The sequence below is a fragment of the Barbatula barbatula genome (genome assembly GCF_947034865.1).
Source record: "Barbatula barbatula genome assembly, chromosome: 8".
Classification (NCBI taxonomy): Eukaryota; Metazoa; Chordata; class Actinopteri; order Cypriniformes; family Nemacheilidae; genus Barbatula; species Barbatula barbatula.
Window position 1 is genome coordinate 19397953 of NC_136771.1, and position 18327 is coordinate 19416279.

General features: G+C 37.6%; 1 protein-coding gene across 3 annotated transcripts in view; it reads left to right on the forward strand.

Moving 5' to 3' along the window:
• Window positions 1-14495, forward strand: part of tbc1d1 (TBC1 (tre-2/USP6, BUB2, cdc16) domain family, member 1) — a 59404-nt gene extending 44909 nt beyond the window's left edge. For all 3 annotated transcript variants that reach the window (XM_079463135.1, XM_079463136.1, XM_079463137.1), the window contains 7 exons: window positions 3534-3695; window positions 6182-6343; window positions 8561-8805; window positions 9163-9322; window positions 11651-11820; window positions 12769-12945; window positions 13076-14495. In XM_079463135.1, coding sequence (XP_079319261.1) covers window positions 3534-3695; window positions 6182-6343; window positions 8561-8805; window positions 9163-9322; window positions 11651-11820; window positions 12769-12945; window positions 13076-13306 — 1307 coding nt within the window. In that variant the 3' untranslated portion in view covers window positions 13307-14495. The remainder of the gene's footprint in view (window positions 1-3533; window positions 3696-6181; window positions 6344-8560; window positions 8806-9162; window positions 9323-11650; window positions 11821-12768; window positions 12946-13075) is intronic.
• Window positions 14496-18327: the final 3832 nt, after the last annotated feature.

The window sequence follows — 18327 nt, forward strand, 5'->3', positions numbered from 1 at the left end:
TTTCAGCGTGTCGTCTTTGTTATTGGTCTAATTTGTCTGTCATGTCAATCTCTTCACAAAATCGGACATTTTGACAATTATTTCGCTGTACGTAACAAGAGTGGCGCAGTGATTCTAGGTAATGCGGTCAGCCGTTATATATCGGGGTATTTTATAACGGCTTAGATCTCCGAATCAAGGACCAGAACTGACCGTTTTATAAATGTAAATGAATAAGAGTTTTGTTGATATTTGTCCTTGTGTATTGGTTTGGCCATGTGTACTATTAAATGTCGGCAAAATTCACTTTTGCCACATACACATTTAAAATGTAGACAAATGTCTTTCTCTTCTGCGAAAATGGACCAAAAATATTGATGACTCATCCAGCACTACACATTTTCGTCCAATCATAAGAATTCCCATCCCACTGACAAAACCAAATCACATATAATAACAATTCACAGTGACCGTGACATAACATCATTTATAAAACAATATAGACAAGTGTATTTTTACAATTATTTACAAAACCTTTTAAACAAAGTGTTTCTTTCAATAAGAAATACTTCACCAAAAGAAAACTGTGCTCGCCAAGTAGGCCTTTTTTTCACTATGAATTTGCTGTGCACGGTACATGAAGAATAAACTGTTCTTGCCTCAGGGTGTATTGAATAGTGATCGAAAGCTTCTTGGGAATTCAGAGCTGTATACTAGCTTGTTGCTAGTATACAGATTATCTGCCTGGCATACATTCAGCTGGCACTTTTCCGGACCTGACCTCCCATTAACAGTTTCAGTCAGACACAAACACACACACAACAAAACCTCTACACACCCAGACACACCCATGCACTTCTTTCTTTGGAAGTCCCTGCTGCAGGTCATGAGATAATCATGACAATTGAAAAGCTTTGCTGGCACAGATGAGCTCTGATTTGGGCGTGCACATGATTGGCAGTGTCCCGCCCTGCCCCGCCATGCCCGGTCATGTTTTTCATCACATGAAGAGAGAAGACAAGCTTGAAAAAATTAGCCAGACTTATTGAATAGGGTGTGGGCATGAATATGTGGGTCAGTTTTGACGTGCCAGAAATCTGTCTGCCCTACATCTAACTAAAGTTATACAAATGTTGCTTCTGGTTTTATCTTTATTTATTTTCGGTCTTATAGTGGGGTGGGTAAGGATGAGTGGAGGATATTATTTTCTCTTCCTGTTCTTATCTCTTCCTGTTTTTATGAGAGTGTGTTTAAACGAGAGGTCTCTTGCTTTGATAGGTGAGATTTGCATGAGTCAGTCTTACTACAACCATAATGACTTATCAAAGGTATAATACAGTAGCTAGGAATTATGGGAATTCAACATTTGTTTACCTTGTGTTATGTTTATTCTTCACTTGCTTGCTGTTTAATAGCCTTTAAAAGGCCTTCTGGACTAGTTGCAAAGGTTTGGACGCACCGATTTTTTTATATAGAACAAAACAAAAAAGCTGGGATGTTTTTAGCCCAGCATTGGGTCAAAAAGGGACAAACTCAGCCGTTGAGTTATATCAACTCAGACCATGTTTATATTTGACCAAACAATAGGTTGAAACATTCGAGCATTGGTTAATTTACAGTCCAACGGTTGGGTTCGTCAGTTTTTGACCAAATCCTAGTTTAAAAATAACCCAGAGTTTTAAGGATAGCAATATGTTCAGTGATTAATTTAATCCAGAATAAAGGTTTGTGTTTATATAATATTCTGTGCATATTATTTTGTATTTATAAACATACTAGTTTTTACATTCTTTAAATATATAAAAGTGTAAAAATATTAAAAAATAAATAATATAAAATGTAGATTAATATTCATTTGTACAGGCAAATATTCCTTAAATATGAAGAGTTTGGTTCCAAAATGAGTAAATATTTCAAAAATCATGTTTTTTTTATTGTGCTTTACAATAATATCAATCAAACTGTGTTTTATTTTTATTTAAAAAATAATAACTAAAGAAAAACAGCTAACTAACACAATCAAACATGAATAAAAACCATGATTTAAAAAAATAAAAAAACAGTTATCTCATTTTGGAACCAAACTCTTCATATATACATGTATGTGTTTATCAATACAATTAAAGTAATACACAGACATGTATTATGTACATACAAACTTTTATTCTGGATGTGATTAATCGGTTAAGGGATTAAACAACCCAAATATTGTTAGTAATATGAAGTTTTATAAAAATAAGTCATATTTATGTATACATTTAAATATAAAAATAGAATGCGTTATATTCAGTAATATAATGTATAATATATAATTTCTTAAATATTTAATAACACATGGCTATTGTGTCTTATTTTTTATATTATTATGAGTAGCAAAACTTATCTAAATCACAGCTTTGGATAGACTTTGTTGATCTTTTATCAAGTTATTAACAGTAGACTTTCCTTCACTTATCTGGTTGAAAAAAACAGTGAAACGTACGATTTCTAAAAGGCTGAAACATTCCATATCTAAATAAATAATTGTGAATTGAATCGAATCGAATTGAATGGTGTTATGCACCTTGAATTATAATTTTTTTCTGTCAGTATGCGTGTAAACAATGTTTACAGTACGTGTTATGTCCAAAGGCTAAAAGTGAAAGTGGTCTTTGTAGCCGTTTAAATAGATGTCAACTAACAGGGCTAAACAGTGTGTGCATGCGATGCATGCAATACAGTTTGGCAGGTGCATTAAACAGAGCCACTTGTTTCTGTGTGACGTTAGTCAATGGTGCGCCGCTATTTTACTTAGTTTGAATCTATTTTGCGAGTGAAACTTGTTTTCCGGCTGCATTGAGTCCATATAACTATATAATCCTGAACATGCCATCTGGCTGTCCTGCGTGTCTGAGTAAATGAACTGCACAGTTTCACGCGCTACATGCGCGATTCTCATGGTTTTGTGAAGAAAAGCTATCAAACACACAGAAAAAAATAAGCATCTTTTGACGACCTGCCAAAATAAAAGTCTGATTAACTACAGTAGTTTTATGTGTACAAATATATTACTATTTAATAGTAAAAATTTAAAAAACGAACTTTAATAAAATAAAAACTTACCTGAATGCATCATGCATAAGCTGAAGTTAGTTGTTTACCTTTGAAATTATTGTTTATTTATGTTTCTTATTTATATATTTGTATTACATTGCATTTTGAATGTAATATGGCAATGAAATATTCTAAATGGGTTTAGTTTTCACAGGTGTATGCAATTTCGGCAATACAAAATGACATTTTCTAAAAGTGAACTAGTTTAGTATTTTCTCTTGTATATTTAGTATTGCATATTTGAAAAGACTTATTATCCGAATACTCGATTAATCGATTGAATAATTGGTAGAATACTCGAGTACTAAAAGAACCGATAGCTACAGCGTTAATATAAACTAGCTCTGATATGTTTGCAGTATATTGACATGACCATAAATGACCTTTTTCGTTGACCTTGAGCTGTTAATGTGTCCGTCCCACCTGTAGTGACTTTTCATTGTGTGTTTTTATCTGTATAGCTTCAGAGAGCGATCTGCAGTGCAGACGACTAAAGCTGGACTACGAAGAGATCACGCCGTGCCTTAAAGATGTCACTTTGGTGTGGGAAAGGATGCTCGGTACCTCTGGGAGGTCAAAGGTCAAATTCGACACAAAGGAGATCCACACGGCCATGGGACAAGGTAGACGAAAAAGACACGAACGTAAATAAATAAGAATGTAGTTTTCGCTTGATGTTTGATTGTGCATGTTGTTCTGTAGCCTGTCACACCTGACTAGAGTATTGCCTGGACAGGTGTGCACACATTCTGACGCATCACCTTATTGACACCTGGATTAACTGAGCGCAACACTGAACATGTTGTGTGGGGAGTACGTCATCTGTTGTTTTAAATAGTTAATCTTTCACTTTTCAGCTTGATTCGATTTGTATAAACTGTCGGGTGTGTGTTTGTCCTTCGGCAATCTCTAATTAGCTTTTGTGAATAAATGTATGGTTTTATTGTGCTGAATGTCTGTGTAAGGGGTGTTTGTTAATTGTGTACAGTGTGTATGCAGGTGTGTGTGTTTAAGTGAAGGAAGTGCTGTCTTTCGGTCGGTAGTTCGGCAGAAAAATGTTTTGAATGACAGGTTATATTACATACAGTCACACACCTGTTCAAGTTCAGCAAAACAGTGGTATTTACATGTACATAAAACGTACCAGTATATTCACTCACCTGTGACTGCAACCGCTGTCATGATGGGTCTGCTATAAATTTCATGGAAAGAGTACATTTATTTCACGCTGAAGATATTTTCCACAAAAACAATCTCATATTATAAACGTATATCTTATACCAAAATTTTCTTAGATACATTTTATTTATTTATTTATTACAGTTAATTTGAACGCTCACAATAGTTAAAATGTACTACAGATTTCAAATTAAGTTCTGATAATGAGATTTATTATTCATTTATATTTATCTTCTGGCTATATCATATGTATAGAAGATAGACAACATGTACAACAATGAGTATGAATATATGCACAAACAATAAGAGTGCAGTATATGACTGGTGTTATAAACTGTTGTTCATGGCATCCGTACTGTAGGTCTTCACTGCTCTTCGTTCTCTATTAGATGCGAACTTTTAGCGTGTTGCGACTCTGTCTTAAGGTTTGTTTATTCTCGCGCTTGTCTTTGCTCTGTGAGTCTCTGGTGACTCCACACGCGTCTCCCAAAACAGGAGGTAGCAGAGCGCACGTTTCAACGCATGTTTCACCTAAAGTTAAACTTTATTAAAACTATTAAAGTGAAAGTGGTGTGATGACGAATACGGTCTTCCTTTTTCCGAATTTGTGCTCTGCATTTAACCCATCCAAGTGCGCACACACAGTAGTGAGTAACACATACCCAGAGCAGTGGGCAGCCATTGATGCGGCGCCAGGGGAGCAGTTGGGGGATCGGTGCTTTGCTCTAGGGTCTCACCTCAGCCGTGTTATTGAAGGTGGAGGAGAGTGCTGATCATTCACTCCCCCCACCCTACAATCCCTGCTGGTACGGAGGCTTGAACCTGCAGCGTTTGGGTTACAAGTCAGAGTCTCTTCTGAAATAAAGCGAACGAGCTCTGAACTCAAATGCCGTCATGTTGCGAGCTCACCTGAAAACACACTTTTAATGCATTCTCTTGTTAATGTCTTAACACATTCTCATATAAACATCCAGTACTGAGTTACATGTTTATCCAGTATTTCCTGTTGAGTTTTTACAGCATTTTTTAAGTAATGAAGTGTTAAGGCGGATTTTTACTTCTGCCTCAGACCTATACTGTAGGCAACACATCTGTTTCAGTTTCTACTTCTGCGTTTGTTGTCTGCATCTACATGCAATGACCACTAGTCATCGGTGTACGTGGCCGTGTTGCTTGTGTAACAAAGACAAGAGCCGAAGAAGCAGCGGCTTGGTTTGTATGTTGATGGAGAAGCATTGGCAGTGATAGTGAAAACAGTCAAAATATAGATAAATCTATTATTTATCGTCTTTGATTTATTATTATTTACTTTGCTGCTTCTGGTTGTGTGGAAATAACACATTTAATGTTTGAATTGTGTGCACATAAAGGAACTATGTTTTAGACCTGTAATTTATAGTTGGATTTGGGGTGGTGCTGCACGATAATGGCTAAAATGATGATCACGAAATAATATTCATGATTGTTCTGTAAGTTTGTAACTTTTTTTTATAGCACTTCTGCATGTTTATATAGGAGGTTATTAATCATTATCACGATTAAAATACGGTTATTCTTGCAGCCCTAATTTGGTGTGCCGGAAAGTATTCACAGCGCTTCACTTTTTCCACATTTTGTCATGTTACATGACAAGATTTCATGTTCACAACAAACTTCTTTCACATTGTCATTATGGGGTCTTGTATGTAGAATTTTGAGGAAAATAATGAATTGAATCGATTTTGGAATAAGGCTGGAATAATACACATGTATGCGTGCGTGTAAGAAGTTTTCAGGAATACAGTTGTTGCCAGTGTTGACCTAAGTCCTCTTGAAATGATTTATACATGTTAAAACGAAGCGCGTTTTGCTCATGGCATGTAAACATTTAATGCTCCAGTGAAGATCCCTCAAACAATCTCTTTCTTATCCAACTTGTTCTTTCTTTCAGGTGTTCCTCGTCAGCATCGTGGAGAGATCTGGAAGTTTCTTTCGGAGCAGTATTTGCTTAGGCAGGAGGTGCTGGGCACCAAACCTCCAAATTACAGCACTCCTTATAAAGATCTTCTGAAACAGCTCACATCCCAGCAGCATGCCATCCTCATAGACCTGGGTCAGTATTACACAAACAACAGCTCTGTTCAAATCTAGCGCACACTGTCTTGCTGCGTACTGCCTTTTAGGGCTGCATCCTAAACGGATTCTGAAACTGAACCTCTTGTGCAATCGACTTGGGATGCTCTCAATAGTTCTCTCATATGGAAGCATAGAAGATTTGATTATTGCAATTTATTCCGGAGGAGTTTGATATTAGCATGTCGCTAAGCTAACAATGCAATGCATTAAAGGCCTGTTCAGGCAAAGAATGAACTACATTGTTGTCCAGATGAACAGACAATAATGTTGTATTTAGTCTCGTCTTGCGTGCTGCAGTTTTGTGTTTTAAATATGTGTGGCCTTTAAATAAGAATGGATATGCTTAAAAACGTCTTTCTTGCCCCTTTACCTGCATTTTTAACAACGTACACACTCGTGCTTCCACTTGTCCCAGCCCAGGAATTTTCTCAGAATTTGTCATCCGGCTGCACAAACGTCTCTATTCTCAACCAAATCATCATTACCTCAGTTATTTTAGGGGAGAACCTCAGGCTGAATGAATGGGTGAGACACAGGCGGAGATGGACAGATGTGAAGGCAATGAGATTAACGGGGAGGCGCAGACAAAGAAAGGGAGGTGTCACTCAGTGACGGGAGAGAAAGAGAGATGGGTAGCTTTACAACTCATGACGATACCTAATCTTACAGGAATGTAGGTTGTCTTCTGAATGAGGCCTCTTTTACAACTTTTTGTGCATGACTTTCTGTATGTTCTTACGGTAAGATGAGCCTCGAACGTGAGGGTCTCGATGTGCCTTCGAGGTGTGATAAAGTTACAGAAATAACAGAAATTGTCATGCCAACTTGCTACTGTCAACGAACGCTTGCCATTCTTGTTACGGTGAACTTCTGATTGGCCCAATGTTCTTGAACAGAAATTTTCATTTAGAAGTATATTTTCAGTTTTCTCAATTTAAGCAAGAATCTTGTTTTAACGAAATGAACGTCGATATTGGACAGTGCAAACCATGATTTTGGGCTTTAGTTTTTGAGTCATACAAGATCATAAGCAACCACCAAGAATAGATCATTTTAATGTTGCGCAAACCTACAGTATCTCACAGAAGCGAGTACACCCTCACATTTTTGTAAATATTTTATTATATCTTATATTATATCTATTATATCGGCACTGGGGAGCTACATGAATGCCAACATGTACTGTGACATACGGAAGCAGAGCATGATCCCCTCGCTTCGGAGACTCGGCCGCAGGGCAGTGTTCCAACATGATAACGACCCTCCGGGACGACACAACTCCGAGACGACCACTACCTTGCTTAAGAAGCTGAGGGTAAAGTTGATGGACTGGCCAAGCATGTCTCCAGACCTAAAACCTATTGAGCATCTGTAGGGCATCCTCAAGCAGAAGGTGGAGGAGCGTAAGGTCTCTAACATCCACATCCGTGATGTCGTCATGGAAGAGTGGAAGAGGACTCCGGTGGCAACCTGTGAAGCTCTGGTGTACTCCATGCCCAAGAGGGTTAAGGCAGTGCTGGAAAATATTGGTGACCACTAGGGGTGTGACGAGATCTCGTGGCACGATCCGACCGGTCTCGCGAGAACACAATATCCTCACGCAATTGCAGGGGAGTGTTGGCTTGCTCACCGGGAGACTGCATTTATTTATTAGATATTATTTATTAGAATGATCTTGCTTGGTCTATAAACACCATGCACTGTGCTGTGTTTTTACTTTTCTGTGTTTTTCTTATTGTAAAGTTGCTTTGGAACAATGCACATTGTGAAAAGCGCTATATAAATACATTTTATTGAATTCAATTGAATTAAAAAAATGCACTACTTTACAATGTAGCAAGGTGTCATTTCTTCAGTGTTGTCACATGAAAAGATATAATAAAATATTTACTAAAATGTGAGGGGTGTGCGCACTTCTGCGAGATGCTGTAACAGAAGAACCTTTAACTAATGATGCAACACGTTGGATCTTTGAACCCAGATTTGTTCGGCCCTTCGTTCGCCCTGTCACTTATTGCTTTCAGCAATTCAAGTAAAGTGGAACCATGAAAATGCACAACCATAAAAACGAGTCTGAATATTTAGAGAAAGAATAAGCTGGAGTAAAGGAAGGATAGACAGCCAGCATTAACAACATGTAGAAATTGTTCTGATTAAAATTAATACCGATTTGTTATTTTCTGTCTTATCTCAGGACGTACGTTTCCCACTCATCCGTATTTCAGCGCTCAGTTGGGTGCTGGCCAGCTCTCCCTCTTTAATCTGCTGAAGGCTTATTCTCTGCTGGACCCAGAGGTGGGCTACTGCCAGGGCCTGAGTTTTGTGGCGGGTGTGTTGCTGCTCCATTTGAGCGAAGAAGACGCCTTCCAAATGCTCAAATTTCTCATGTACAACATGGGGCTGCGGAAACAGTACAGGCCTGATATGATCATACTGCAGGTACGGAAATAAAATGGTCATATATGATGCGTCAAGCATTAAAATGCATTGCCTTTTTTACTTAAATTGCGTTTCAGAAAAGAGAAATTGATTTACTTGTGAAGAGAATCTGACATGACCCGTGACAAATGAATCGCACGAGTTAACAAAAATATGTTAAAAATTGTCTATATTGACAAGTATGTATCACACATGGTTCATTACCTCTGCTGAAGCAAGCATGCGTAAGTTCATAGGGTGTGGTGATATTTTCGTTTTTATATACTGTAATTAAATCACTAATAAGAGAACTGGTTGATGGTTCTTGTTTTCATTACTAGCTTTGTGAGTTACTCATGGTTTGGTTTGTTCTTTCAGATACAGATGTACCAGCTGTCTCGTCTGTTGCATGATTATCATAGGGAGCTGTACGCTCATCTGGAGCAGCATGAGATCGGCCCAAGTCTCTACGCTGCCCCCTGGTTCCTCACTGCCTTCGCCTCTCACTTTCCACTGGGATTTGTTGCCCGAGTGTTTGGTAAAGTAAACACACTTACTAAAAACTTACTAAAGACACTTTATTGGAGCTATGGAGGTTGATTATGGATGTTCAAATCCAGCTTGTGGAAGTTTACACAACATAATGGGGTGTTACTGAAATAATTCCTGCTTGTATCGGTTTATTTGGCAAATGTTTTTTTTTTAAAGCAGGCACACTCCCTTTACAGTAAACTGTACCCAACTTCATAGCTCAAGGGCCTAATGGTAGTAATTTTTGGAATAATACCTTCAGGTGTTTAAACCACATTTGGTTTTGGTTATTTGCCAAGATGTTTAACCATTTAGCCACTCCAGCCACAGATCCAAATCATCATCATAAAAACTTGAAAGAATGAGGAACTGTGTAATTGAATATTTGCGGATGCAGGGTTGTGGGGCGGGGAAGAAATCAACGAATCAACGAATGACAGAACTGCCATCTCTCCATTTCCACCGAACTGTTTTGAAAATGCCCTGAATGTTTTGAATTCCTTAATTGTGTGGAATGATACTGTACCAGTAGTGAACTGTGACATTTGAGCCTTGGCCCTCTGCGCACGCGGACCCCAACCCACACTCTTAACCTTATTTCGCCTTACTGTGCTTTCCTATAGAAGTGTGCATACATCCTTAAACCTTCACACTTACCACGTGATACATTTACAATGCTACTCCAGACTTGAAACGCAACAAGCCGAACAGCAAAGCAAGACGGTTATCACCAAAATAACACTCTTATACAAATCCTTATCACACATGCATTTTGATCGACGTGCCGTGTGTAAGAGCTCTTCAACAGAAATAATGGTCCAGGAAGTCAAACATGCGTATCTAATAGGGAAAATCCGACTTTTATTGAAAATAATATTTTGAAGTTCGCTACTGTACTGTACAAGACACACATGGACACAAAAGCGTATTCTGTTTTTGTTGTGGCCAGGCAAGCCTAGATGCACGCACAACCACACATACACGGACACTCCCCGTCTGCAGAGATGTTAACAAAGATCTGCAATTTGGCACCAATATTTAGCCTCAGGGTGGTTTTACAGGTTGGGCAGGGACTTTTGCATCCAGGCATTTTTACTGGGTGGTTTATCTATTATTATTGTTGTCGATTACATTGTGCTCACTTATTATGTGCTTCACACCCTGAACCCTAGTTACATAAGTAGCAAGTTAATATAAACCTAAATCTGTACAGTATTACAGGTTCAATCGTGTAAATAAATAAGTGCTGTCGATCGATTAAAAAATCGAATTAATCGTGATTAATCGCACATAACATGTATTATAATAATTTCACATTTAATCTTCAAATAAATGAAACAACAAAGATAAGAGCGTGATTATGTAATGTAACGCTAGACAAAGGATGACAAAACAAACAGATGCTGCGTCGAATGCGTTAAATATTTTTAAAGCGTAATAATTATGTCAATCTTAAAATAAATAAATATACATGGCATCGCTGTTGGACTGAGGAGCATTGAAGTGTTCAACAGTGTTCAATTTGTGTACAGAAAGTAGCAGAAACAAGGTGCCACTATTTTTTTATAAATAATAATTGACATTTAAATACAGCTCTTGTTATTTATAGATGTAACTCATTATATGTTTCAGGTTTTTTTTTTTTTTTACCCGTCCTTCTATCTCGTGCACTATGTTTATGCATCAAATCCAAAATGAAAACTAAATCATGTGGTCTGTTTCGAAAAAATTGCAGTAACTTTGTGTCAGATGTAACATTTTTCCAGGCAAAACGGGACAAAAAAATCTGCTTAACTTGTGTTATGATATGAGCCATATCTAAGAATCAAAATACTTAAGAGACCTGCGGGTTTATTGACTTGGGCCAGTTAGCTCCAGTAACAACCCAAGATACCTTAGTAACCACTCAGAATACCTCAGCAACCACCTGGCAATCCAGTGTGTTATAAGAGATTATTTGGTGGATTTTGTCTCTAGAGAAAGATAGGCAGAGGGTTATCTCTCTGTATCTTCGATGAGCTTCTCCAAAGTTAATTATGCATGATGATCCCAGTCACTGATGCCTAGCGGCTGGCGCTAGCTTTGTTTTGCTTAATCACAAACCCATGACTGTTCTGATGTGACTATAAGTGTGAATGTCATTGACCCTGATCGGGACGCAAAGGCAAACGCACGTTCTTATTTCCAGAGCTCTTCTGTCCGTTCATGTGTTGACATCTCATTTTATTTGCATGTTGACAATCTAATACTACACTTTCACTTATTCACACATGACTATAAACTGAATTTACGAATAGGAATAAACTGAATTTCTCTATGGATTTATATCTTCCAGACATGCTGTTCCTCCAGGGATCAGAGGTCATCTTCAAAGTGGCCCTGAGTCTTCTCGGGAGCCACAAGCCGTTGATTCTTCAACACGACAATCTGGAATCTATCGTTGAGTTTATTAAAACAACCTTACCCAATCTAGGCCTCGTGCAAATGGAGAAGACAATCAATCAGGTAAAACGGTTGTGAATGTATACACGCATGCCTATAGCATACCCGGATTCCATCATACATATACGCATACTTTCACTTGCTCTTTCTGTCAGTGTTAGGGCAGTGGCACATTTGGGTGTGTATTTTACACATTTCTTTTTTTTTGTGGTGGTAACGCTGCAAGCCTGTCTTTGCATAAGCACAGGCGTGCCTCGTGTCATCTTCATGTGTGGTTTGCATGCTGTAATTGCTAGTTTTATCATGAATTTAACAGAAATAAGAAATTGAGTTAGTAAAATATGGTGCGTGTCATTAAAATAGTAACAATATAATGATAATATAGATGGTTTCACCAGACACCAGATACAGACCTGTATCGATACTTGTTCCTTTTCACAACACAGTGAGATCGATAAAAATAAAATAGCTTCTTAACTACAAGCAACCTTCACAAATATATCTTTACACTTAATATATCTTTGTTTACTTTTTTATTTATAACATGCATTTTTGTTTTTAATGTTACTCTTTATTTTTCTATATTATTTTAATGTTGTTATTATTATTTATTTTAATATTATTTTAATGTTTTTATTATTTATTTTTATATTATTTTAATCTTATTATTATTTATTTTTTACATTATTTTAATCTTATTATTATTTTAAAAATTATATAACAATATGACAGTAATATCTTTGGTATTATTGTTGTTATTATATAATCCTTATTATTAATAATAATGCTAATAACAATCAGTAATATTTTGATTGTACAGTGTGTGTTGTGTATGTCTAAATATCCTTAATATTCTTTATATATGAGACAATAAAAGAGATTCCCAAGGATGCACAGAGGGCACCTGATCGTGCAACATTAGACCCTCCTTTAAACATGTTTGCATTTACAAACACACACATGCTTTGACCTGCCAGAACTCATCCTGTACCTTTGTACATGTCTGTGTAGGTGTCTGAGATGGATATCAGTAAGCAGCTGCAGGCCTACGAGGTGGAATATCACGTTCTTCAGGACGAGCTCTTGGATGGCCCCTCCACTCTAAGCCAGTCGCAGAGGGTTGCCCAATTGGAGAAGACCAATGGAAGTCTCCGACAGCAAAACCTGGACCTTCTGGAGGAGCTACAGGTGACAAATGCACGTAACACCGCATTCAGACAAGTCCTTACGTTTAGTTAGAAAATTATGAAATCTGATTTGACATGAACAGCCCTTTACATCATTACATACTGCATACTTCTTAATCGTCCTCCCTCAGGTTGCCCATGCAAAGACCCGATGCCTGGAGACCCGTGTGGAGGTCCTGGTGACCCGAGAGGCTGAGCTGCAGTTAGAAGTTAAGACACTACAGCAAGAACGGGAAGAGCTGCTCCAGACTGTTTCTAACCTGAAAGCTCTCCACAGCAGCCTGGGCATAAACGTCCCCTGCCAAACCCCAGAAGACCTCAACAGCACAAGCACCAACAAGGCAGAGATGGCGATCTATTGATTTATAGCATTCATGACACTCGACTGTCCTATACAGGGTTTGAAAATACATGCTTTTAAGCTCTTCCTCGTCCTTGTGTGATGTAGACATCAGTTGTGTTACAATTCTCTCTCCCTATTGGCTATGTTGTCCGTCTTAGTGGAGGTGGACAAGGTGAGGTTTACAGGACTCTTCCTGAGAACTGACACAGGTTACCAGCATCAAAACAACTTTAAAGATCAAAATGCTGGTGCTTTGAGCTTTTATAATTGAGGTTTACCTTCCAGGTGTTTTTTGAGTCATCGCTTTTAAAAGACGCCGTTTTTTCACTCCCTGTCATAATTTGCCATGAATAATGACATATTATTGACAGGTTGCCTGTCAGCACTGACTGGTCCGTACTATACGGACGAATGCACTCTTGCTGTGCAGCCCAATGTTTGCACCCTCTTCTTGTCACGTATGCGTGTTTGTTTATGTGTGTGTGTGTGTCCATGTGGCCAAATGACTCCATTACAAGTGCAATAGAAACTTGAATAAAAAACGACAGCCTTCCAAAACACTGTAAATCTTCGCATCTGTTCTACCAAAAAGGTGCATTTTAAAAACAGATAAACGTCTGTTTAATAAGCATTTTCATTGGAGAATGAAATGCTGTCGTTAAATCTAAAAAAATGTTTTGTTCCCTTTTTATTCTAACATTAAAGTATTTGTAACGCAAATTTTGCCCTAAACATATGTTTAACCTTAGCATCTCAGAACCGATTAATTTGTTGTGCTAAACAAGAATGCCCTTTTGGCACCTTTTTTTAAAGAAAAAAAAAATATTTTATATTCAGAGTTTTTCTGTGACAAGCAGCATGTGTTGCATATTTCTGTGTGTTGTTAATTTGTTTATCTGTTGGGTCGCTGTACGCGTGTCAGCATTTTAAACACGGATGAACATTGTCACCTTAATTGGAGCGCGAAATGTTTTGACAGATCTTAAGCAGTAAAAGGGTGTGTAATTACTTAAAGAAAAATGCTCTTGCAGCATGTGCGTGACTACATATTCTTGCCCTTTGACCTCTTGTGCTCTTCTGGAGAATTCCATTTGTGTTTCTCAGTGGCACATGTTCAAACATCATTCTTAATGAAGTGGTTTGTTTTTATTGATTTTTATGGAGAGTTGTCGTCTCAGTGTTTTCATTAAACTACTTTTTAAATTGTTTGCCGTTAATTTGTTTGATTTGTGACACGCGTGCACTTTTTGTGTGTGTGTGTGGTTTCCGAAGAACACGATGTGTAATACTTAAGAAGTTCTCTAGAATCAGAAACATAAGTGCCCATACTTCTGCTGGTTTAAATGATCTTTATTGTAAGTCAAGATCACCGATTTTTTTATTCTTGTACGACACCGAGTGCAGCATGCTGATTTACAACCTCAACAGCACAACTTCAAATGTGATATTGCTTTATTCAACAAATCAACAGGGAAGTATGTAAAAAAAAGAATTCCCCAAAAGACTGTTTGTGGAGCTCTTGTCCCGTGCCACTGTTTTAGAATCGAATATTTGGTCAAAGGACACATTCAGACTTTTGTTCATTTAAAGTCACGTTAGCAACAACTAATGATTGTGTGCGATTACCTGCATCTGCCAGGATGTGTCTGCTGAGGAAATCAATACTTTTGTAATGTTTTGTTTCACTGGTAACTGTGGTGAAGTGATACAAAACAGTGAAGCGTCCCAGTGTTGTTCTGGTCCTGCATGACAACGCTTGGAACCCCTCTCGGATCAGATTTGAGTACATGCATTTACTATTGCATACTATAAGCATATGTTTTATTGACTCGGAGTTAAAGGAACGGTTCACCCAAAAATGGAAATTCTGTCTTCATTTACTCACCCTCAAGTTGGTCCAACCCTGTGTACATTTCTTCGTTCTGATGAACACAGAGAAGGATATTTGGAAGATAATCAAACCAAATAAGTATCATGCCAAAACGTGTAACGGACACACCGGTCCACTCGAAAATGCATGTCAGTGTCACGCTTTGACTCGTCTAGGCTTGAACATGACACGCATGTATGAAGGCCGAGTAACGTTAGCAGAACTGTCGATTTTCTAATGTTTTTAGCATTCACACAATGAGGAATATACAAATATATAAGAAAATAAAGACATTTCTCTTCACCATTTCATCACAGGAGGTGCCACTTTGCTCTTAAGTTGGTTTGCAACCTGCCATAAAACGTTTAAAGAAGAATAACTTATCGCCAGAAGAATCAAAATACACTTTAATCGCATAACATCATTTAATGGAAACGCAGTCATTCCGCGATAGTGTTTTAATAGATTTTAGAAAACGTCCCTTAAATTTTGCGCAAATCTGTAATGGAAACCTGGCTACTGACAAATTTTGGAGTGGACCGGCTATCTGTTATACACTTTGCATTGATACTGGGTTGAATCCAACAGCTCTTGGACCCCATTAACTACCATATTAGGAAAAACATTGCTTAACACATTTATTTGCTCTGTCGAACACAAAAGAAGATATGTGCAAGAATGCAGAAGAGGAAACCGTTTTGGAAACTTTTATCTACCATTGACATTTTTGCTACTATGGTAGTCAATGTTTTTAACGCCTAAAAACGCATCTCTTCCGTCAACGCGTCGCTGATTGATTTTTCCTAATTCTCTTCCCTTTCCTTCTTAAAAAAAATAACACTTACTAACCTCACTATTCTTAGCTTTGTATACTGTGCTAGGCTTTAATGGACTAGTTTGATGCACTTATGTATTTTGTTGCCTATATTGTTATAATTGCTTCCAATGTTTCCTCATCTGTAAGTCGCTTTGGATAAAAGCGTCTGCTAAATGACTAAATGTAAATGTAAATGATGGCCAAGAACTGTTTGGTTACAAGCATTCTTCCAAATATCCTTCTCTGCGTTCATCAGAACAAATAAATGTATATACAGATTTGAAACAACTCGAGGGTGAGTAAACGAAGACAGAATTTCCATATGTGGGTGAACTGTCCCTTTAAGAATTTAACGTAACTATGAGTGTAAACTAAAAAGTGAGGTAATCGAATTGCTTACAAAAAACAGTCTAAAATTTAAAATCTAAGGGAAAAGGGATCAACATAAAGATAGATAATCCTAAACTTAACACTGATCTTTAAAAAAACTAAGTAGTCAGAAGTATTTATCTAAGGACATTTTTAATAATAATAAACGAATACATCAATGTCATTCAATGTCAAAAGTACTGTACATAGCATGTTGACTGTATGAACATTTGTTCAACATCAGTCTTTTGTACTTACCAAACATTTTTCAAAGCCACAGACAAACACATGAGTCTTAACTTGAGCCCTGGAAGCAGTTCTATGATGGAGAAAAATATTCCAATCCTCTTAATGTTGAGTCACAACACAATAGACGTACACATTCCTTTATAAGAAGTGAATGTTTTGGATTGGCCTGATGGTTGCAGTTTTTACCTGGTCAACTTGCTTGTACGTCATTTTATAAAGTTACTGATTTATAATGAGAGATGCATGACAGTGAAGGTGCACTGTATAACAGCATGTATTCTAGATTTAGATTTGATTTCAAAGCTACAGCACATCAGTTATCATGTTTCACAATATAACTGAGCATTTTTTTGCCTAATGTTGAGACTTTTCCTTGTATGTGCCAGTTAGGCTGGGTTGTATAATCTACAATACATTCAGAACAAACTGAGTTGGTGTACAAACATGCACCCTCCTACTCTCTCTTTCTCACCCGTCTATGATTTCACCTACAGCTTTCTTATTTGTTTTGTTTGATAGTCGAAATGTTCCTCTATCTTTTTACAAAAGAGGTATCGAACAGGTGTTGTCAAAGCCGTAGTTTGGTGGTTCTGCTTTCCTTTTGCTTTAAACACCCGTTATTAGCATCGTTGAGCTATTTGTCCTGTTTGCCAGCTTTTGGATTTGTCCCGCCTGGCAACTTCTACCTTAACTGGGTAACACATTTGAGACTTGCTTTCTACAAAAACTTTTTTCACATTGTAATAATTATATTCTGTAATTATTCTATTATGTTCTGTTTGATAGGGTCTTTTTAGTGGGTAACTTAAGGCTGAAAAACACCACCAGTTTTTTGCTCAGATTCGCCCAGATTTTCGGTGTGGACTTGTTAAAGAAAGTCTGCAAGTGTATAATGTCCAGTTTAAAAAGTTTGGACAAAAAAGTCTGGTTAAAACCCCTGATTATCTAATCTATCTAAAGCCAAACTATTAAAGGTATATTTGATGTAGAATAAGCAACTTAAAAAAATCTGACCGATTAAACAGTAGCGTTTTTAACAAAAGTGGTCTTTATACACATTTGTGGTGTGCTTTACACTATATTAATGAAAATAAAAGTTAAAATATCCCACGGACATGAGATATACACACTATTATAGAATAAAGAACCCCCCTTAACCCATTTAAATACAGTAACGAAGTGCCTGGGGACCTAATGCAATGACGCAAAGGTCAGCGAGAACACAAATACTCATATGGGATGGTCAGGAAACAGTCTGTCCTGCCTAGACTACAGGCTCCAAGTGCACAGAAAAAAATGCTGCCCAGGAGATCCTCTGAACACACATTAATTCACAACAGCTTTGCTCCTAGAGACACACCCGATCCTGCCCGGTCTTATGTCAGCCTGTCCTGAGAAAGCCCTGGACTCAACAACACTGGGTCGTACGGAACATTGAGGTCACACCCAAAATGTGGCCACCGACCCATTTGGTGACCCACCCCTCCCTTTACTATTTTTTCTTTTAATGCTTTCTCTGTCTTTCTATTCATGTTTATTCTGCTGCGTCTGACAGTATCATTTATTCTCTTTTGTTGCCACGTTGTTACAAATGGCTGCTGGCTAAGGGAAGATGAATGTCTTTAAGCAAATGCAAATATGTCATACCGTACCATCTACAGTATATCCATATTCTTTTAAACTCCAAAACAGTATTTTCCTCTCATCACACGTGGGCCGATCATCCTTTTGTGAG